General features: G+C 41.6%; 1 protein-coding gene across 7 annotated transcripts in view; it reads left to right on the top strand.

Annotated features, from left to right (window-relative positions):
• Positions 1-6,331, top strand: part of PLEKHA5 (pleckstrin homology domain containing A5) — a 266,473-nt gene extending 260,142 nt beyond the window's left edge. For 6 of the 7 annotated variants that reach the window (XM_014937387.1, XM_014937386.1, XM_014937385.1 and 3 more), the window contains 3 exons: positions 98-243; positions 1,448-1,532; positions 5,449-6,331. In XM_014937387.1, the coding sequence (XP_014792873.1) occupies positions 98-243; positions 1,448-1,532; positions 5,449-5,467 (250 nt within the window). In that variant the 3' untranslated portion in view covers positions 5,468-6,331. Of the gene's footprint in view, positions 1-97; positions 244-1,447; positions 1,553-5,448 lie in introns of all 7 variants that reach the window. The other variant, XM_014937381.1, reaches the window with a different exon arrangement.
• The last annotated feature ends 16,715 nt before the right edge of the window (positions 6,332-23,046 follow it).

Genomic DNA, 23,046 nt, shown 5'->3' with positions numbered 1-23,046 from the left:
TAACAAAAGAAAATTAAATTGTAACTCCTATACTTAGTGGTTAACACCTGAAATTAAGTTAGAGTGAGTTCTGAACGCCGTGCTTTTTTTTAACCAGCTTGCAAAGTGTGACCACAGTTACAAACCACAAACCCAAAACCAGCTCAGAAGAAAGTGAAGCAGTTAGTGTTCAAGAACAAGGAGGGATTATGTCTTCATTTGAATTAGCAGCGCAGTCTTCAAAAGGAAATCAGGCAACAGCAGGTATGGAAAAGAGTTTGACTGAAGCACAGCTTATACAGTACATATGTAAAACTTTATTCCATTTTCATCATGTCGTTTGATGCTCTCAAACCCTTGTGAATTGAAAGTGCTGAACTAGTCTAGATGTCAAATGGATGGTTTTATGACATAGAGAAAAATAGCTTTCCAGCAGACAACTACAGAAATTCCATTCTTCTGATGTTTTAAATATATATTTTATGGTTGCATTTAATTCGGGGAATTAAATAACTATTGTCAGAAATTGAGTCACACTATAGCTGTTGGCTGGAGCAAGTAATTCCCTGTTCATCTTGTAGAACAGCAGCTCCGTCCTGGATATATGTACAGATTTTTTTACCCTTATCTCCTTGCTAATGGATGGCCCAGGGTATGCCCAAGATTGAGGAATCTTTGAGTGTTTCCAATATATGTAGTAGATTTTGAATTAGCAAGTAAAAGACCCCAGTTTGGTCACGTTTTTAGGAGTAAGGGAAGATGAAGAACCAGAGAACACCAGCTGACTGATAAAACCACTATTGGTCGTCCGCTTTGCAAGACAAGAAGGCTGGGGTAAAGCCAAATTGTTTGCAAAGAGAAAAAAGGAGGGGAGTGTTCAGGGGAAAAGGAAGATAGAATTTAAGACATTATTAGGATATTTGGTGACACGAATGGTTAATTGAGCCAAATGGTTCAATTTATGGCTATAAAAGGTGACCTGGACCTTTGTAGTGCAGTCAGCAATCCTTTCTGTGACTTGATAATCAAAACCAGAACCTGTAAATACATTTTATAGTGCTCAGCAGAATAAAAAATGCTTAGTTAATCTGAGCTGGGATATAAAGCTGGGTCTGGGAGTGTGCCCACTAGTTAAATTTTACTTTCTTTTTTTTTTTTTTTCCTCTCCCTCTTTGCATCATAAATAACACATCAGCATTCCTGTGTCTGTTGTTTATTCCATAGGTGTTCTACTAGTCATTAATAGCTCTGTGTAACGACCTTTCTTGAGAACAGCTACGCTCTCCCTTCAACTTGTGCTCATTGTGCTGATCAGATTTTAAGTCTTTACTTATGTAACTTTCATTTTGGGTCTGCTTATGTTTATTACGGCTTGAAATGGTGATGTTCAAGCTTTGTATTTATTATGGCTTGAAGTCGTGCCTTTCTGTAACTTGTATTCTTATTTATCTTGCTGTATGACTCGCAGTGAAAAGTCTGCCTTCTTCACCAGAATCGTCATTGTCACCAGCTCCATCTACACAGACACAGCTCACAGAAGGATCACATTTCATGTGTGTATAGTTACAGAGAAGTACGTCTTTTTTTCCCCACCCCTCCTCCTGTTTTCCTAATATTTTTCTAAGTATATGTATTCTAGTTCTTTTTTCTGAGAAACAGCTGTAGGCAGTACTTGGCCAGACAAAAGTTATCTGCAGTGTTGAGTATGAACTAACCAGAAAACAAAACAAACATGTATTGATTTGCTTGCAAGTAATGTATTCTCTACCCAAACACAAAGAGAAAGGACTAATTGGTTTATCAAGCACATTCTCCACAACTGGCAAGATAATAGCCCTTGAATTAAGGGATACTCACTGAAGGTGTGAACGTCAGTGCTCAGGCACAAATGAGTCTTGATGCTTCGGTCCTGGTCACAGGCAACTAGAGCTGTCTCTTGGTGATGCGTAGGAGGGAATGATCTCATGGCCCAAAGGGTTTATGGCTTAGACGTGGATAACTGAGGCAAAACAAACAGGAAGGGAAAAAAGTGAGGGTGGAAGAAATGTAACGATTACAAAACTTACTTTTTTTTTTTCATTTTTGCCCTAGAGAGAGCCCCACGCAGCTGCTCTTCCCTCGTCACAGAGTAGGTGATTTCTTCTAGGACCCAAGTTAGAAAGCAAGAGTTAGGCTAGATTTACATGTTCCTACCTGTAGTGTCTTACCCACTTAATGAATGGAAATGGAAATATAAGTAAGCATCTTTGTTTATACAAGAGTTGAAAGAAATTAATAGGGTACCCGTGTGCATGCTTCAGCACTTTACCAGCATTTAAATCAATCCACATCTCTTTGTTGTCAGGAAGTACCTGTTTAAATAAGCTTTCTGCTAAAAGAATGAACTTTATTTCAATACCAACATTAAATGCCGTAGTTAATGTAACTTAAGAACACTTTAGAATCAATAAAACTTTAAAATTAAGGTGTTTTCAGTCATTTAGCATGAGGAGATCTGAAAATGCTTCCTCCAAACCCTGTTTACAATCTGTATTGCCAAGCTTTCATCTTAACAAAATTAGACTTATTCGTCACTGATACCTTTCTTCTATGAACTGTGGCCAGGAAAGTATTCGTATTCTTCAAGAAAAAAAGAAGAAATTTTTTTTCATCTTTTTCTCCTTTTGAGAGAGTGGAAAATGCACTCTTCACATTGAGTACTGACACCTGCGTCGCTGGCTTCCTGATGGACGCGGTCCGTCGTGAGGAGATTTAGCTTGGGCTTTTGTACTTTTATTCAAAAGTTTTTCTTACAGAATTATTTAAAAAAGAGAAGTGAGACCGTTCGGTTTTTCCGGAAATACCAATCTGTGTTAATGCTTTTCAGTTTCACTGTAAAAATACACACGTATTTCTCATGCATCTTCCTTTTTTTGAAATGGGACAAGCGTCACCCCATCGACTCGGTGTGGGGTCAGGGCTGACACTGAATTCTGTCCATGAAGCGCTCCTGTCTTGAAAGGGGAAGCAAAATAGAACATCACCAGGCATTTTTTACCAATTGCATTAAGTTGCTTTCAGCTCTTCTCATCAGATCCAATGATCAGATCAGCAAATTCTCTCTTTTTTTTTCTTTTTTTTTATAAAGTATTTATGCTAAACGCGAGATGAGGGGAAGTGAAGCACTTTGTAAGTTAATGCCCAGGCCCTGCTGTCCCACAGCATGGTGTATCCTCCTAGGTCATACTGTAGCTGTAACGTCCCCACCTTAAGTACAATTCCACAAATAGGCCTTAATTGCTGATGACAAAACGGTGCATCTGGGATGGCACTTGTCAAACTAATGCTCTGTGCATTGCTAGAACCAAGCAAGGAATCCAGAACTTAAAAATACAGCCCTTTTGGCTCTTTAGTATTTGAACTGAGTTGAAAAAAAAAAAAAGGATGCAACTAGTCTGACCCCAAGAACATTAAAAGCTTAGAAAAAATGTAAAGGAAAAAGTAGTTGGGGACAGAAAAGTGGAAAATAAAGTAAAATGCAGTGTAGCTTGACTAAAGATAGATTGCATTTAACTAAGAGTATACCTTTGGTAGTTTTTTTCTAGGCAATGGGTATATAATAGGTTTAAAAGACTATATATAATATAATTAATGTGATTATTAATATATAATTTAGATTATCTGTTATATATATAAATATATAATTAATAAGATACAATGCCATGTGGCAAATATATAGTTTATTGGGGGGGCTATTTGTAGGTAAGAAGCTTGCTACAGACAGATGCCAATAGTTGGGCTGGAAAGGTGTGAGGGTAGAGCTGAGCTCCTTAGGAACAGACCTGGAGACTATCAGTGGGTTCAAAAATTGATTCAATGAATGAATGCCCAGGGAGGTGGTTGAGTCACCATCCCTGAATGTGTTTAAGAGACTTTTAGATGTGGTGTTGGGGGATATGGTGTAGGGGGGAACTTTGTAGAGTAGGGGAGATGGTTGGACTCGATGATCCCAAGGGTCTCTTCCAACCTGAACGATTCTATGATTCTATGGGCATAGACATTCCACGTCTCTTTGATGCCTCTGTTGGATGTTTCCTGGGAGCTCCGAAACAAATTGATGCCATGAGCTGATGCCATGATGCCATGATGCCATGGCATAGGTAGGAGATGTATGAAGGCGTGGGCTGCTTGCCCGTGGTATTTACTGGCCCGTACCTTGTGGGGCTGCCCCTTCCTGCGCCCCAGTCTCTGGTGCTTTGTCGAAAGAGGAGTCTTTTACCGAGCGAGAGCTCCGTGTCTCTGGGATGCCAGAAATCCCGTGCAGCAGAGGGAACTTGGGAGCTGTGGGACCAGCCCTCTTCGTCCGCAAAAAACCCAATTTTTTCCGGCAGCATCTGGAAAATGTAGGGTAGATTTCAGAGAATAATGAGGTAATACCTATATTTGGCTTTTTTTTTTTTACGGTCAATTAGTAAAAGGATACTGTTGGCACGATGCCAGGGGGATTTGGCGCAGGAACTCGGTGCCGTAGGATCTCACAGAATCACAGAATCTTCTAGGTCGGAAGGGACCTTAAAGATCATCTTGTCCAACCATCAACCCAGGAAAAACCCCGTAACACCAAGCCCTTTTCTCTGTCGCCGCTCTGGCTTCACGGAGACAAATCTGGCTGCACGCACCCCTGACATCGCTGGGTTTTAAGCGTTACGTTGACACTGAGTAATGGAGGGATAGTGAAATCACACACAGCACCTGGATCCAAAGCTCAGGAACGTTTTTGCTAATGAAAAGCTATTTCTAGAAGTCCTTTCAGCAATTTAACCAAAAGGCAGTGAGCTCTGGGGGTGTAACAGTATCATGTCCCTCTTCACACCCTGCCTGTCGTTTGTAAGAGCAATTAGGGGGTTTGTTATTATTATTGGTTTTATATGAAGACATTTGGAGATGGAGATAAAACTCTCCGAACAAACAGGCTTTCATGTGAAGTTAAGTCCTTTCAGCAATTTAACCAAAAGGCAGTGAGCTCTGGGGGTGTGGAGCGCTTGAGCTTGGGAACACCTCAGAGCTACTCTGCCATCAGGGGTGGAACTGAACAGCATCACGTCCCTCTTCACACCCTGCCTGTCGTTTGTAAGAGCAATTAGGGGGTTTGTTATTATTATTGGTTTTATATGAAGACATTTGGAGATGGAGATAAAACTCTCCGAACAAACAGGCTTTCATGTGAAGTTGTGTGCATCGGGGGAAAAAAAAAAAAAAAGCTTGCTTTTGCTTCTTGCTGTCAGAGTATCTTGACGGCGGTATTATTCATCAGGAAAATTGATTTTGGCAACACCTGATTTCTAAACTACTTTATCATGTTCTCCAGCGTTGATAACTACTGCTAGGATGAGGTCAGAAATTCCTTGCTGTGTTTAACCCCGGGAGTTGCTTTATACAATATTCTGTTGTTGCTAAAATAGAGTAACTTAATCTATGTCTGTCTTTCAGCACTAATGGCTTCTGTTGAAACAATTCATGCCTGAGATGTATGGACCTGACCTATGAAAATATGAGAAGATATTGTACAGTATATTTTAAATCTATGAAATTCATAGTTTTGATGCTTTTGGCCACAGAGCATCATTTTATCACTTCCTGGAAAATGTTTATTCCAAGAGAGCTTTAAACGGCCCACATGTACACTCAACAACCTTCAGATTGTTCTCCTGATACCACCTTGCTGCTATGATTTCTGTGCACATCAAATAAAGGCTCTTTTTCATGCGCAGCCTACAGTCAGAACTTTGAGATTCTCCAGAATTTAATGTTCTTTTAATTATGGATCATATAAGTTTACTTTTTTGCTTCTTTTAGACGCATAACTCGGTTAATTTTACATATCACCACTAAACCTTGTTTTACACTTTTTAAACACTACAACTTCTTGTTTTAACATTTTATTTGTAAAATTTTTATATATATATATATACATATAGATCTATTTAAAATGTGCCATTTTTCTTATTGCTTAGTAAAATATGTCAAGTTTCTGCTGTAATTATTTCTTGGTCAGGTTGCAATGTCAGCAGTTACTGCCACACTTCTGTCAACATAGACATTAATGTTAGTGGTTACTTTTTCTTAAATAAAATGGAGTGTAGGTATTTTGAGGTACTGGGCTTTTCCTTGGTTGGGTTAGGGTGTGTACAGCAATAAGCAGGTTTTCAATCCAGTACTTAGTTTGTGTACAAATGTAATTATGTTCATTGTGTATATATTATACAATGAGCACATACGATGTAAGTATAAGAAGCCACTTATTATTGTTCGGATACGAATGTTCATATCCCATTTCTTTTATATCATATTAAATAAATGTTGATGTTCTTAAGGACTTGTATGGTTAGTATTTCTTCCCAGCGAACAGATGTCACACTGTGTTCCACCTTTTGATGTGGGGAATGCCAAAATTCTTAATCTCATTGACGACACCACCTGTCAACCAGAGTAGCAGTGACAGACTCTTAAGAGATTCCAGTCTTCCTCTACAGGAAAGAACGAGGCTGCGACACACAGAACAAAAAGACAACCTGAGACTGAGATGCAAGAAATACAGGTTCAGCTCCTGACTCTCCCAGGCTCCTACCACCACGTTGGAATAATCACTTAGTCATTCTGTGCCTCCCTTCCCCGCTTGGTTACTGGAGAGGTGTGGTGAGCAGTGATTCAGGATTTGCAAACGTTGAAGGCCACCTTGAGTGGGGTTAAGGAGAGAGAGAAGTGTGATGATTCCTCGAGGCTTTGACATCTGCAAAGCATCTTCCAGAAACTGAAAGAAAAAACCTGAAATAATTTGTCAAGTGTCATCGTGCTACAGATGTTACTAGCTTCGTTTTTTCCATCTCGCACAGCTGTCTCGATTTGTCCGAGACGAAAGAGGTTTAGAAAAGAACGATGAAAAATGAAAAGACTTAAGGGAAAGTTTTGGAATCTAGGATGGAAAGGTAGGAAATCTTTTAAAGGTTCAAGCAACTGCTGTGTGCTTCGGTGCATGTGTGTGCCATAAGTAGGAAGGCAAGTTTCCTAAGAAGACTGCCAGTTCCTGTTGTGCTTTTTGATCATACAAATCATAATCCTGGTCAAGTTCATATTGCTGTCCTAGAGGCTATAGAATTCATTGTGCTTTGCCATAGAGGGGTGCCTGAGATTGACACACAGTTTGAAATTAACTCTTTTATCATTGTGTCCCCCCCCTAAGTAGGAGGTAGTGTCCCTTGTGCTCTGGTGCCATTCCCAGCTCTGCTGCCAGATCTTCCTTTGCCACAAAGGCAGAGAGTGTGCTGTCTGGCTACCTGTCATTTTGCCATTTTCTTTGAAAAGTGAAGAAGTAGGAAGCAGAATTTAGTGACATAGTGACAGAGATGGCTGAAGGAAAAAAATCATGATGCAGGCAGGCAGCATCCAGCTGAAAGTTTGACCAAATAGCCTTCCCTATTGTTTTTTGGAACAAGTAGCCCCAAATTAGCGCATCCTTCCATCCAAACCATAGAGCAAAGAAGAGGAATGTGATTTTTATTTATTTATTTATTTATTTGTTGCTCAACCAGCTGAGGCTGAAGTTGGGTGGTATCACTGCAACCTTTTTATTTATTTATTTATTTATTTGTTGCTCAACTATCATAGGCTGAAGTTGGGTGGTATCACTGCAACACCTGGGGCAGAGCAAATAGGACACACCCTGTTCTCTCCCTAACCCTTCTCCAGAGCTGTTCAGCTGTCAAGCTTTGCAATCTCTTTCTCTCCTTGCTGCCAAGAAAAGAATTGCAACCAATAAAGGAAAGAATGACTAAGTGATTTTTTTTATTATTTTTTTTTTTTAGACATTTATAGAGCTTGTCTGTGTTTAAAGCAGTTGCCAGTTTGGTATATCTGTGAAGTATGTGCAGTTTATACTGAAGCTGGGGGAGGGCGGGGGAATTAGTGAGTTTTTGCTGGTGTAACTGTTGGCAAAGAGAGGGAAGGTAAATGATGCAGGAATGTAGTGATGCTCATAGACTATAATTTCACTTCCTGTGGGCACTCGCAGCAAAGACTTGCAGTTTCGTTGGGTGCTCTCTATTTTTTTGTGTCTTATGAACAAAAATGTATGGCTTTGTGTTCTCACAGAGCATCTACTGTCTCTTACCTCATCAGAGTACCACATCCCAGCGATCATACTCCTGAGATATAGAAATATCAGAATCCTGATATTGTCAGCCTTCAAACATCTATTTTAAGTTTGTATCTAGGATATTTTTATATTTCTGACTGATTGCTTTATTGGCTATTGCACTGACACTTGTATATATGGAACATGTGCTTTTTTTCAAAAGCAAGAGTCCTTGGGAATAATGCAACACATTCTCTACAGATGTTCATGCTTTTCAGAACCAATTACATCTATTTTTGTCTTTTGTTCACCATTTGCATTGTTCCAAGACTACTAGAGAATGTGATTCTTTTAAGTCCCTTAATAAAGTGACATTACTCAAAAAGTTATAGTTGGTGTCTTGGCAGTTTTTGTATGTCGTGGACTGGCTCAAAGAGAAAGACCTCACCAGGCAGTTGAAACCCAAACTCTGTTTATATTATTACCGAGGGGACAAAAGTAGTCTTCATATTTCCTCATAAGTGTATCTGTCATAAAACGAATCCAATAAGGTTCTGTTTTCAGGAAATCAGAAAAAATTTTAAACAGTTAATGTCTATCTAAATCTGTCTGGCAGGTTTAGTCTGGGCAAAGAATTATTACCCACCAGGAGTAAGTACAGGAAAAACATTAATGGATTATACTGTTAATAATAGATCTACTAAATTCTCTAGTTTGTGGTCTGGTGGCTTAAGTGATATCCTGGTTGAGTAAATCAGCAGAGTAGAAGATCTTTAATTGGTGGTGGTGCTGGGTAACTCTTATCCCAAACTTTTCATTCTGTTGTAACAATACAGCGGGTTGTTCTTTTTCTTTTCTAATACAACAAGCCATAAATAGTACTCATTCTGATCTCAGAAGTGGGTCATCGTGTCTGTTCTGCACAATACTTTTTTGTCTCTGTGATCCTGGATTTTGCTAGACTTATTTTCTTAAGTTATTTGAGGGTAGCTTAATCTTATTTCAGTTTGAATCCTTGGTTAAAATGTTATTTTCCGTCCTTTGGAAAGTTGACATTTAAATGGCCAATGAACAAATTGCCTGTACCTGGCATTAATAATGTATCTGAAACAACTTAATTTAACTTTTTTAAGGATGCACGTGAAGATAACAAAGCAACATCTGGCCTTCATTTCTTCTAAAGAACGTTATATATACTTGCTGTTTAGCTTGTCCATATGGGAACACTGAAGAAGCTGCTACAAAATAAAATGGAATATACTGGTGGCTGAAAGCAAACGTCTGGCCCAAAATGAAGGCTAAAAACAGCTGCTTTCTGAACTTGACACGCACAACTTGTTATCCAGCTGTTCCAGATGTGTCAGTATTCAAATGTTAACTTGTGGAATGAAGTTTTGGGTATTTTGTGGTGATGTTTCTTCATTCTGTCCTGCGCCAAAGAAAATGTTTTTTAAGGTCTGTCTAAATATTATCTAGCTGCTGTTGTGAAACTGCAAGCGACTCTTTAATTGTAGCTCTGGGTAAGTACCATCACCACTGTGGCTCCTAATTGGCTCATGTGGCACTCGTGCTGTGGATGTGTTTAAGAACACTTCTTTAGGCTGAGTTAGATTCTGTTTGGCATAAATGAAAAAGCTGTAAGCAAATGGTGCTGTTTCCAGTGGACTGCTGTAGAGAATATTGGGACAAAACCAGATGTGATCTCATTAACTTCTTTATTGCTGAAACCAAACCTAAAATAAGGAATTAATTTTTTTGTCAAATTCTATCCAGATCCCTATTCTATGGAACAGGAATACTTCAAAGAATTTCAGACTAAAAATGGAAACACCCTCTTCCTCTTTTGAAGGTGAAATGAGTACTGTTTCAAAAAAAATAAAAAAGGCAGACCCCTGCAGGTTTGACTTTATACGTAGAAGCAGCAAGATTTACTTAGAGCCTAGAGAAGGGGTAAATGAAACCTTTCAGAAAAATACCTGATCCTCATCTGTTGTCATCTGGTACTTTTCTTGAATCAGGGTGAAGTGACTGGCACTGTGCAGGACTCTCTTCTGCGACTTTAAATCCACTCCAATGCGTCAAATATTCTGCATTCCTTGTATGGAGAAAAAAATGCTTTATCCACACCACAGCTGTCCGTCCCTACATAAGCAGCTGAACCCAGGCCACCAGTTTTTCTTGCTTGAAATCCCTAAAAACTGCAGGTGCTTGGCATCTTGAAAGATCAAGCTCAAAGCGTATCGTGTGAAGCACCCGACGTTTTGAAGTAACTTTCGTATGAATTTCCCTTATTTTCAGCAACAGAGTCTATTTAGAAGAAAAAAGATTTTTTTTTTTTTTCAAAGTACTAGTCACAGTGCTAGGAATCAAATAATTAGTAGGTACAAGCAAACATGTAATAAGTTATTTGATAAAACTGTCATTAATTGCCAAGAGTCTGTTTCAAAGTGATTGAAAAAAAGCCGCAAAATTCAGCAACTCTCAACTCCTAAAAATCCCCTTTTCATAATATGAATTTCTGCTGAGCCTTGACACTGATTCCATGTGGAGTCGACTGCTCTGTATCGTGCAACTTTCTTCTTGGTAAAATCCCAAGTCAGCAAGAACGTGGAGGCTGTTTCATATGTTTTAGCTTTAAAGTTGAATATTATTTTTTTTTTTTTAATATTTTCATGCTCATCCCCACCAATCTTGGAAAAAGACAGGAGTGGCTACTGCATTTATTCTTTTTATACACTGAAATGGTCATATCTAGACAGATATGGGAACCTGGGATTGTTTGATCTAAAGCACCTTTGAATAACACTCCTGGCTGTTCCCTGAGCCTATGCCAACGTACCTAGAATATTTTGTATCTACTGTTTCTAGTGTATTGTTGCTACAAATAATAAGTATTTTTAGTAAAGACCAAGTGCCTGAATAATGTGTGAGATCCTGATCGCTGTTTGCAAGGTAGCAGTTACTAATTGAAGAGCCAGCCTCTCAACCATTGAGGAGATTGTTAGCGAAAAGGGATTTGTTAATTGAATTGCAACACTGGGGAAATGATACTTTATCATCCGGTTCTTTGGAATATGGGGAGGGATAACTACTCTGAACTCGCAGCATTTTATTTTAAAACTTTTATTTCATGATCTTAAAGCTGTTCTGTTCTGTGTGATCAGCTAAATATAACCAAGCTAAGCTCCTCTTCATTTCTATTATCCAGAATTTAGGAGAAGGAAGAACAGAGGTCATGCCGTTTTGATCACTTTTGCCTCATTAAGATCTCGTGGATCTCAAGGAGCGCAGTTAGGTCATGTTTGTAAAAGGTGGGAGTCTAAAGCCTTGCTTTGAGTCATGCCTATTTCAGAGAAGTCCCCTGCACCTTTCCCTGTCTGTCTGGTTCCAGGATGGAGCACTTCAGTTATTTCCCCTTTGAACAGAATCCCTAACGTTCACAACATTTTCAGGCAATTAATCACAGGCAGTCTGTGAAGTGGCAGATCTCTTTCCAGCTGATGACTCTAAACCCTTAGGAGGATGATTGTATACAGGAGTGAATCCCAGTTCACTCCAGACTTTCTAGACGCTTCCCAAACTCTCGGATGCTGTGACTGCACCTTTATCTGAACGCAGCAACCCAGATTTCTGTTCAGTGGATCAGATGGTCTCCTCCAACAACTCCTGAGGAGCTGTTGATTTTAAGGATACCCTGTTTTGCAATCAATATTACTGCAATGGGAGGCTTTCCCTCCCGCAGCCCTCCCTTTTTCCTGCAGCTGTCGTGCAAGTAGGCACGGACAGAGTGACTCGTGCTGTACAAACAGTGTTGTTACCTGGTGGCCGTGATGCAGAAGCAGCCAGTCTAATCCATCTTCATTGCACTGGGAAGATAAGTTGTGTTAACAGGGGAAGCAGAAGGTGAAGGGCAGGTACGTCATCAGCCCAAGTTCAAGTTCTCTATATAGAGTGTAGCCAGCAGGTCAAGGGAAGTCATTCTCCCCCTCTACTCTGCACTGGTGAGGCCACAACTGGAGTACTGTGTCCAGTTCTGGGCTCCCCAGTTCAAGAGGGACAGGGAACTACTAGAAAGAGTCCAGCGAAGGGCTACAAAGATGATTCAAGGATTGGAGCATCTCCCTTATGAGGAGAGACTGAGAGAGCTGGGACTCTTTAGTCTGGAGAAGAGAAGGCTGAGGGGAGACCTTATCAATGCTGACAAGTATCTCAAGGGAGGGTTGAAGGAGGAAGGAGCCAGACTCTTTTCAGTGGTTCCCAGTGAGAGGACGAGGGGCAATGGGCACAAGTTGGAACAGAAGAGGTTCCACTCAAATATGAGGAGAAACTTCTTCACGGTGAGGGTGCCAGAGCCCTGGAAGAGGCTGCCCAGGGAGGGTGTGGAGTCCCCTTCTCTGGAGATTTTCAAGACCCGCCTGGATGCTCCTGAGTAACATGCTCTGACAAGCTCTAGGCAATCCTGCTTCAGCAGGGGAGTTGGACTAGATGATCTCTATGGTCCCTTCCAACTCTAAAATTCAGTGAAATTCAGTGAAATTCTCACCTGGAAGAAGCCCAGAAGAACAAAGTTAGCCTCGCTGCAGCTGCTGCCACCGCCGCTTTCCCACTTCAGCTTTTTCCTCCTTTTTCCTCCCTGCCTGGGCCTTTGTCCCCACGGCGTGGTTGCCATTGTATAGGAGTTTTAAGGGATGAAAGCAAATGATTGCTGATGGGTGACATGATAGCGCTTTAAATAGGAATGCAGATCAGTTCCTATACCAAGCAATATAGTAACGCCGACAAAGCAAGTGGCAGCAGCACAATAGGCTTAGAATGATCCCCATAAGCAGAAGTGACTGACAAAAGAATCTGCCATACACAAATACCAATATGTGTTTAAAAAAAAAACAAAAAACACCTGATGTTAGAATGTCCAGAGCTGTCAAAAAATCTCTGTAGCTTGCAAGCTGTCCAGATGTGGCACAGGCTGCACTGAGCTGTCATCTTAGTAATATTTAGTATCGCGTTCTCTTCTGACTTTCTGGGAATCTGGGTGCTGAGCACGCGCAGGAAATCGGGGATTACAAACTTGTCTGAACTTTTCACTGCCAGACATTAACATGCGGATGCAGCAGCCCGTATGTAAATGATGTTATCTGAGCTGTTGTATGCATGTGTTTCCAGGATAAGAAAGGAGATTACTTCATTGTGTGAACTAATTACCTGTGAAGAAAAAATTAGAGTCTTTTTTAATGTTAATGCCAGGCTGGATTTTTATTAACCTTCATGCTCAACGATCCCGTGTTGTGTGTTTATTGTGTATTTTCAAATATTAAAGATTTGATCCTTTAACCTAAAGGAAAGACTTTGACGGTTGGACAAGATGATCTTTAAGGTCCCTTCCAACCTAGAAGATTCTGTGATTCTGTGACTTTGCATAAACAGGTTTCTTTGCAAGGTTGTGGCCACATCTCAGAGCCTTCCTTCTGCCCATCAAACGGGGTTGCTTCACCAACCATAAGAGACAAAGGGACCTTTAAGCGTCACGGTATCGCTGCTTCATCATGCATAGCAACAATTAAAGAGCAGGCAATCGGATTAAACTGGAACTACAGGACAAATTACTGCAAAACAGAGCAAATATGTTCTTGGCCTAATCTGGAGTTGCCTCCAACCAGGGCAAGAGAGTTCATGTTCCTAGAGCCCAGACAGGGTTCAGGTTGGCAGCGTGTGTGATTAAAAGTTAAACGTGCTCATGCTGCAAACATTATGAGATGAGTGAGAATTGGTGGGAGAGTCCCATCTCCTGTGGTTACTACATCTCAGCTGAAATTCAGCACGTTGCTTATTAATACTATAATTAGATAAGGGAGGAGGGGAGTAACTCTCGACTATTTCATGTTTTAATATTTGTACAGCTTTTAAACCAGCATTTGTTTTGTTAAGCGTGCTATAAAATGGGTTGCTGAGGTTTGCCTATATATTTTACTACAGATCATAAACTGATAATAATATGTTGCATGTCCTGGAAATGAATATGCACGTGATGTGCCAAAAGAAGTTACCACAGCACAGTGCAGCAGGTGGGGGGCTGAGCTTACCTGGTGCAATGAAAGAAGGTCCAAAAATCTGACTGTATTAGTATGAAGCAAACCTCCAGAATGCATGCTAGCATCACAAAACTGAAAGCCGAGTGGCCATTGGTCCAGCACTTAATTTATGTGAAAATAATCCAGGGGGGGGGGGGGAAAAGGGGGGGGTTTTTTTTCTAGGAGGGGGGGGGGGGAAAATGTGGGGGTTTTTTTTCCTGTAAAGTCCATTTTAAACTGTCTGCTTTCCTGCCTCTTTACACGGAGCTGGTGGTTGTGAAACTGGGAAGGGAATGGGACTGAAGAACATCTGTGCGAGATCAGGGCCTCAAGGTAGGAGGGAGCACAGGAACCACGGCCTGAAGTGATGCCAAAGGAGTGTCCTTGGAAGACACGAGGCAGAAGTAGGTCATTGCTCCCTACAGAGCTGAGCCCTTCACACTTTTCAGTGCCTTCTGTAATACTTGTCTCTTTGTTGTGCCTCTCATGCACCAGCACAACCTAAATCGAATAGTTTTCTCAACTCAGAGTCACCAGTTTTATGTGAAGACACGGCGGCGTGAATTGTTGTAAGATGCACCACATTTTAAATCCTTTTCAAAAGCGTTATAAAAATGTTTCCTATCTTTTCTGGGCTTTAAATAGCTCAATCCACTTTTCACCAAGAGGAAACAAACACTTAGCATCGTCGAGCCCAGCTAGAAATTCAACTGTGAAGATGATGGGTCTGATAAATTACCTAGTTAAATGTAATATAAAGCCAAACTGCTGCCATTTGTCCTGATAGTAGGCCTCTGTAGCAACAGCTTGCTAAGAATTTATAGTGCCACGTTTTCCTACTATATTTTAAGTAGTAAAGTAGGTTGTTTCAGGGTATTGAACTGCCGCAGAAAAGTACTGGAATACAGTTTAAATGTGCCACTAGGCAAAAATTATTAAGCACATCATAAACATTCATCTTCACTAAAAATAAAAGAATAAGACATTTTAAAAGATTGAATAGAATCAAAAGTGTTATGTGATTAAAATCTAGGCCCATCTCTGTTGAGAACACTCCATGTGTATGTATAACAGCTTTCAGCAGAAGGGTTCAAAGCCAGACAACTATACCTGGGAGCAATCCTGGGAAAGAGGCTCTATTACACGCATCCTAACCACGGTTAAATTGCTGCACAACAGAAAGATAAAATGTTTTGCCTGCTCTTAAACAGTCAGTTGCTTTGGAGAGTACGTGAGCAACTGAGCTGGGAACAGACTTCAGGAGAGGGGAATCAGTGCTTTGCCTATTAGAAGGCACGCAGCTCATCTGGAGGGCACGTCATTGGGGCATTAAGCTAATTTAGGATTTAGGTCTCCCAGTTCTGCAATGTATTCCACGCTGCCTGAGACAGGGACCCTCTGAACTATTTAAATTCTGAAATTATGGAAGGGTCACAGTGCAACTCAGCCTCTCCTGTGTGATACGTGCTGAGTCCCCACCTCCTGGCAGCTGTCCTTTCATAGGCCAACAATATCAGGATTTGCCCCGAGTTCCTCAGAACTCCTTAGCTCTGCAGCACTCAGGCTCCTGAGTTTGACATTCCGGCCCCACTGAGCTCAACGGGAATTTTGCAATCAATACCAGAGAGGCCAAAGTTTCAGCCAAGGCTTGTAAAGTTCATCTGAGTTCAACGATCACCTCTGATCATTGAATTTGCAATAAAGGTGGCTATTGCGAGATGGAGGGTAACGCGCTCCAGCTCCGTTTCCGTTCCATTAGTGGTAATCAGCAGAAGCTTAATGCAGTTTCCAAATGTTCATGTTTATATTTCCCAGTGCTTCAAATAAACACTATTGGAACTAAATTAACATGTGCATAGTCAAAAAGACCTTACTTTCACCTTCCTTGTTTACCTTATGAGGAACTCATCCATGCAGTAACCATTTTCCGTCATTTAGGTAAAATAAAAGCTTCACTGTGAATGGAATAGTCTCATAGGTCTCCCCAAACTGGTGCTTGTGGTGATTACACTGGGAGAACTGGCATGGACGGCAGGTTGCCTAACTGCAGCGTGAAAGACAATGAATTTATGTGGCATGGAATGGCTGGAGTTGACCAGAGAAGATACTCCTGTTGTCCCTCTCTGCTCTGTCCTGATGAGGCCTCGTCTGTAGCACTGGGTCCAGTTCTGGGCTCCCCAGTTCAAGAAGGACAGGGAAGTGCTGAAGAGGGGACAGCAGAGGGCTACAAAGATGATGAGGGGCCTGGAGCATCTCTGTGATGAGGAAAGGCTGAGGGACTTGAGTCATTTTAGTCTGGAGAAGAGAAGACTGAGGGAGGATCTGATCAACACCTATAAATACTTAAAGGGAGGGTGTCAGGAGGACACGGCCAGTCTTTTTTCAGTGGTGCCCAGCGAGAGGACAAGAGGAAATGGGCACAAACTTGAATATAAGAAGTTCCATCTAAACATGAGGAGGAACTTCTTTCCTGTGAGGTTGCCAGAGCCCTGGAAGAGGCTGCCCAGGGAGGTGGCGGAGTCTCATCTCTGGAGACATTCAAAACCTGCCTGGATATGTTCCTGTGCGACCTGCTTTGGCAGGGGGTTGGACTAGATGATGTCCAGAGGTCCCTTCCAACCCCATACCATTCTGTGTGATTCAAGAGTATGACCCCAAGGAGCTGACAGCGCCACAGAAATCCTCTCAGCCTCTTGCCCCAGAGCTGCCAGGCAAGTGTCACAGCGTACAGAGGGGCTGTTTTTACATCGATGGAGCTGGATTGCAGAAGGTGCTGGGATTTGTATAGGTTTTCTACAGGTTACTGCTGCCTTCTAGGTGACACTTGTGTTGCCAGGGTGGGGCAAAAGGGAGTACAGGAGGGCTAGGTGCTGCTTCTGTTAAACCAGAGAGATGAACAGGAGGTGTGGGGGGTACTGAAGGGGGAGAAGGGGGGGCATGACAGTTCTGTTTTTGCCAGATTGTGACTATATTTCAGACTGCGACTATATTTCACTGAATTTCACTGAATTTTTAGAGTTGGAAGGGACCATAGAGATCATCTAGCCCAACTCCCCTGCTGAAGCAGGATTGCCTAGAGCTTGTCAGAGCATGTTACTCAGGAGCATCCAGGCGGGTCTTGAAAATCTCCAAAGAAGGGGACTCCACACCCTCCCTGGGCAGCCTGTTCCAGGGCTCTGTCACCCTCACCGTGAAGAAGTTTCTCCTCATATTTGAGTGGAACCTCTTCTGTTCCAACTTGTGCCCGTTGCCCCTCGTCCTCTCACTGGGAACCACTGAAAAGAGTCTGGCTCCCTCCTCCTTCAACCCTCCCTTGAGATACTTGTAGGCATTGATAAGGTCTCCCCTCAGCCTTCTCTTCTCCAGACTAAAGAGTCCCAGCTCTCTCAGTCTCTCCTCATAAGGGAGATGCTCCAATCCTTGAATCATCTTTGTTGCCCTTCGCTGGACTCTTTCTAGTAGCTCCCTGTCCCTCTTGAACTGGGGGGCCCATTCCAGCTTCAGAGGGCAAGAGTGAGGAATTTTGCAGAGTAAAAGCAGGGAGATGTGAGAAGCAGGCAGTTCCCCTGGCTCTGCTGTCAGCACACAGCCAGGCAGCACAGTTCCTCTGGCCCAGAACCGCTGCAGTGAGCTGATGAAGACCTTTTCAGTCCCTGGGCTTCCCAGTGCTGTCATGACAACAGCTACTTTCTCCGTCCTGCTGAAACCCCTTTTCACATCCAGTGAATGCCGCGCACAGAAAAGTAGGTTGTGCTCATCACTCTCCCTCCCTCCCTCCCTCCCTCTCTCTTTCTCAGATTTGGTTGATTGAGAACAGGGAGGGACACTGTACTTCCACGCACTTGGCTTATTTTCCATGAACGTGACGGATCCTTGATCTTATAGGAAAAGTTTTTGAAGAGTTATGAATTGGAAACATCATTTTAATAGCTCCGAAGGCAAATATACCACCTGTAATAACTATTCATCGTTAGTGGCAAATGGCAACAAACTTGTCCTACTGGTTTTGTAATTGTTAAATTAGTTTCGATTACTTTGAGTATGATTTCTGCTGTTCAGTGAATACCACTAATAATGGAAAGGCTAGTTTTTGGATGCAAATCTGAACTTTTCTGCAATTCAAGTTCCCTCATGTTCAAGCCTACCGAATAATAATTTCTATTTAAATACACTAATGCTGCATATCTCTAGCTGTTTGATAAACACTCCGTGACCTGGTTTTTTTTTCTTGTAACATAAGCAGAGCAGTGGGGGGAGAAGAAGAACCATCCAGCTGTTAAGGTTTTGAGAAACGGGGATTTTTGACACCTTCTCCGTGACAGTATCTTGCCCAAGGCTGACCAGACTGTGTGATAAATGCCTCTCTTTAAGGATAACCTCTCTCCCTTAACTCCCTAGCACACCAAGATCTCACATTCATAGAAAATGTGTCGTCTTAGTTGCTCGTCACTTTTAATGTCCCAGGATTTAGCAGGACCCTAAATTTGTCATGCACACTACATCTGAATGTAGTCATTAGTCTTTCAGGCTGCGTCTAAACCTGCCTGCAGGGACTCACTGCTCCGTCCCAGTCACGCAGCTCAGCTCAGCTCAGCTCAGCTTCTCTGGCTCCTGCCTGGGCCTCCCCTCCCGTCTTTAGAAATCATGGTGCAAGGCATGACCAGCATGAACATGGTTTTCATGCCCACGTGGAGCTGGGGCAAAGCCAGAGTATATGGTTCTAGCTGGGATGTAAGAAAAATATCTTCTGGTTTTGCAGATTGGATAATCTGCCCGTGTCTTTGCGTAATATGAGAATAATATCTCAACTTCACAGAATCACAGAATAGTTGCGGTTGGAAAACACCTCTGGAGATCATCGGGTCCAACCTGCTGCTCTCCGCAGCATCTGCTAGAACAGGCTGCTCAGGACAGTGTCCAGGTGGGAATATCTTCAGGAATGGTGATGTCACAACCTCTTCCACTGCTTGACAGCCCTCATAGTGAAAAAGTATTTTTCCTTATGTTTAAAGAGAATTTTCTGTTTTTTCAGTTTGTGACCGTTGCCTCTTGCCTGTTCACCAGAGCTCAAAGCAGCATCTGCTAGAACAGGCTGCTCAGGACAGTGTCCAGGTGGGAATATCTTCAGGAATGGCGATGTCACAACCTCTTCCACTGCTTGACAGCCCTCATAGGGAAAAAGATTTTTTCTTATGTTTAAAGAGAATTTTCTGGTTTTTTCAGTTTGTGACCGTTGCCTCTTGCCTGTTCACCAGAGACCACTGAGAAGAGTCTGGCTTCATCTTCTTTACTTCCCCTCTCAGATATTTATCCACCTTTATAAGGTCCCCCTGAGCCTTGACTTCTCCGAGCTGAACAGTCCCAGCTCTCTGAGCTTCTCCTCATCTGACATGCTGCGCTCCTTTAATTATCTTCAGGGCCCCTTGCTGGGCCCACCACAGCATGTACTGAGAAGCTGAGAACTGTGGTTGGAAGGACATGTGTTCAGAAGAGCTTGATCTTGGAAAGTCAAAAGACTCAAGAAAAAAAAAAGAAAGGAGGAAAAAAAAAAAGCACAAACATTTTAACTAGATTTCTGGAAGGGAATTTTCATTTAAATTTTATGAAGTATTAATTGAAAAATAAAAAAGACTGTTCTGTGATAAACTTATATTTTAGTTATGACCACAAGTTGAAGAAGGGGAGTTTTAAAGTAATCCTAGAAGAATGTGGAAAAGCTGCTGTAAACTTGCACTCCTTCCAAGCTGTGATTTGTATTTAATTAGCATTCAATTCATTGTGCGTTTCTGTTTGGTTGTAATGGTTACACACTGGTTTTGCAACATGCGAGATCTTGATTACTTTTATGGTTTCTTGCACTCCTTCCAAGCTGTGATTTGTATTTAATTAGCATTCAATTCATTGTGCGTTTCTGTTTGGTTGTAATGGTTACACACTGGTTTTGCAACATGCGAGATCTTGATAACTTTTATGGTTTTGAAAAGAATCTCCATGCGTGCAAAAAAAGATTCTGCTCTTGCCTTCACATCTACGTTTTCAGAAAAAAAACCAAAAACCTACAGGGATGTACTGCCTAAGGTGCTTGTGCAGAATTGTCCCCTCGGCTGGGACGACCTCCCCCTCCTTTTATTCTAATGCTCTGTAACAAACCACCAGCAGAAAAGAAATGGACATCCTGGTGGCAACCCTGTATTTGTGGTCGGGTGCACACCTTCATTTAAAGCTGGAATCCAGCTCTGTTTTGCATAAGAATGTAGAAAACACACATTCCCCAAATTAATAGCATGTAAAGACTCTTTAATCTGGAAGCAAATATGTTAATCATCTCTGGTTAAAACGAATCTAAATTGCAGCCTTTAAGAAGGTTGATTCTTCTGAGACTGAAGAATTTTGGCTGCTTTTTATTGAAAAAGTGCATACTGTGCCAAGTGAAAAATGTACATAAGGAGGTATAGAATACTTTGGGAGGAAAAGAAAATATATCTGATAATTTATACATTTTTTTGAATGATGATATAAAAGTATTGACAATATTCATGACAGAGAAAATATGCTCTATTTGCTTGTACAGTACTGCATATATTATTATTTTACCTGTTCAGATGAGGCATTGCGTCAGCTATTTAAATTTTCCAATATGACATTTGGAAAACTTTCTGAATAGTTTCAAAGACAAGCACAACATATTTTTAGCATATACTTATGCAAGTCCCTGGAACTCACGAAAATTTAGAGACATGGGGGTGACAGGATGAATATTCAGATAGATATACCAGTGCAGAAGTATTGCAAGTAGCTTTTGAAGCAAATTCTGAGTTGGTTCTCAGTAGTATCTATAATAACTAATAGCTTATCACAGCTAAATAATATCTATTTGAAATTCTGTGCTTATGGTTCAGTTTTTTGCAATAAGCTGTAAAGCTGTAAATGAACCGTATTATGAGGACTTCTAATGCCTTGAACTCAAAGCTTTGTATCTTTCACTTACAAAAAATCTTTCTGCTTTCTTATTTTGCTGTTTGTGTTTTCCTTCAATATAATTTCACAGCAAATTTAACATCAATTAGTGCGCATTTTAGAGCAGAGGTTTTATGCACTTGTAAAATATCTGGTTCCTTTCAGTTATATGACAGCATCTATGGAACATGGGCTTCCTCTCACTGTTTGTGTTTACAGGGGGCTTAACACAAAGATGCCCTCATTTCCACTGGGCTTGCAAGTTGTTACAATAATACAAATGCAAATATAACGACTGTTAGGATGTGCTACTGGATGAGCTCCAGAACGATAGAATGGGGTTTTCCACTCCTGAACTAACTCCTTTGTGTTACCTTAATAATTTCTTAATTTTCCTGTTCTTTTTTTTCCCCATCCCCAGAGTGGGCACAGTTGTTACATTTAACTGAGCTGTCTGGAGTTTTCTGAAGTTTCATGACCTAACAGCCACAGAACGCCATTTTATTTTGTTTTCCTCCTAGTTACCACTCAAAGCAGTTCCTTGGTCTAGCTCATGGCATGAATTTCAGAGACAGCTGTGCTGGCACAACAGAAGAGGCAGTATGTGACCATGAGAGGGGCAGGGAAGAGGGGGAAGAAGGACCCAAACAGTAATCTAGAATTTATACTGCTGGGAAGTGTTTTGCAGAACCAGTCTATAGCACCAGCAAGGGCTCACCACCCAACAGGGAGAGAAGAGGGACCCCAGTCCAACATGGATTCCCAGCAGCCATCCTTTGGTTGACACAACCTAAGGAAGGCTTGAATCTTCCTATAGTCATGGTTTCTAACAAACAGTATGGGGAAAGATTAAAGAAGCTTTAAAAATCCAACAGCATAGAAACCAAGTTTAAAGGGAGAATTAACCAGGTGCTGCAGGAGAGGGTGGGGTCAGAATTGCAGGAGGAGGCAGTTTCAGTTGGGTCTGAAGGGAAGGGTGAGAACCTAGTGCTGGATGCTTACTTGAAGCAATGGGTGATTGCAGCCTCTTCCTCCAGACCTTGAATTTGGATGGGGAAGGGTGGGGCAGAAAAGAAGGGACGGGTACAGTTTCCAGAGGGTGCTGAGCAGGCAGAATATGGTGAGCAAGGTGAGTCATCAGGTTCAGGCAGCAGGAATTTCCTGCAGTGCTTAAGACACGCGTGTGGAGGCTGGGGCAGAAGGGAGTTCAGTGACCAAAGGCTTTGCTTCACAGAATTCCCCCTGGTACCCTAACAAATGCAAGGCGGGATGCCATTTTTTCTGTATCTTAGGCCTATGGCATTTTTTTTCTCCTTCTATGGGCCAGTATTAAGATGCTGATCAGTGTTAGGAAAAGAAGAAGTGAAAAAACCCTGCCTTACCTGTATGAAATCTTCTGGTGATCTCACCTAAATGTCCTTACAAAAAACCTACAAAAGAGGAAAATCGTTGTGACTCAAGAAAAGACAAAACTACTTCTTTGGAGTGTGCTTACTACAGATTCTGCAGTTGATGTGAATGCCCTGCACCCTGGCGTTTCTGAGGTAAGAGAACAAAATCTTCATTTCTTCTCCCTGCTCTGCTGCGTCTGCAATGTTGTAGTGGAGAATAGTTCTGCTTGGACTCTTTACCTGTGAACAACCTTCTCCTGGTTTATCTACTGACTACTTCTTTTTTTTAAAATTATTTTGTACTTTGTTGAGAATGTCTTACACAGATTAGTATGCCTCAACATAAGTATCTCAGCTTTAAAGCACTGTCCCTGTTTTAACCTGATCACACCAAGCCCTTTGTGTGAAGGACAGAGGAACATCTACCCTCAAAGCCTACGGGGGTGTGTAAGTTCTTTTTTCCAAAGGATTTCCTAACAGCGTGTCTCCTGCTTTGAGCTTTTCTCAGACCATTCAAAGGCAAGTGATTCAGATGCCTTTG

This window comes from Calidris pugnax, unplaced genomic scaffold (assembly GCF_001431845.1).
Source record: "Calidris pugnax isolate Ruff unplaced genomic scaffold, ASM143184v1 scaffold1, whole genome shotgun sequence".
Classification (NCBI taxonomy): domain Eukaryota; kingdom Metazoa; phylum Chordata; class Aves; order Charadriiformes; family Scolopacidae; genus Calidris; species Calidris pugnax.
Note: the sequence above shows the minus strand (reverse complement) of the source record. Positions and strands in the feature narration are given on the sequence as shown.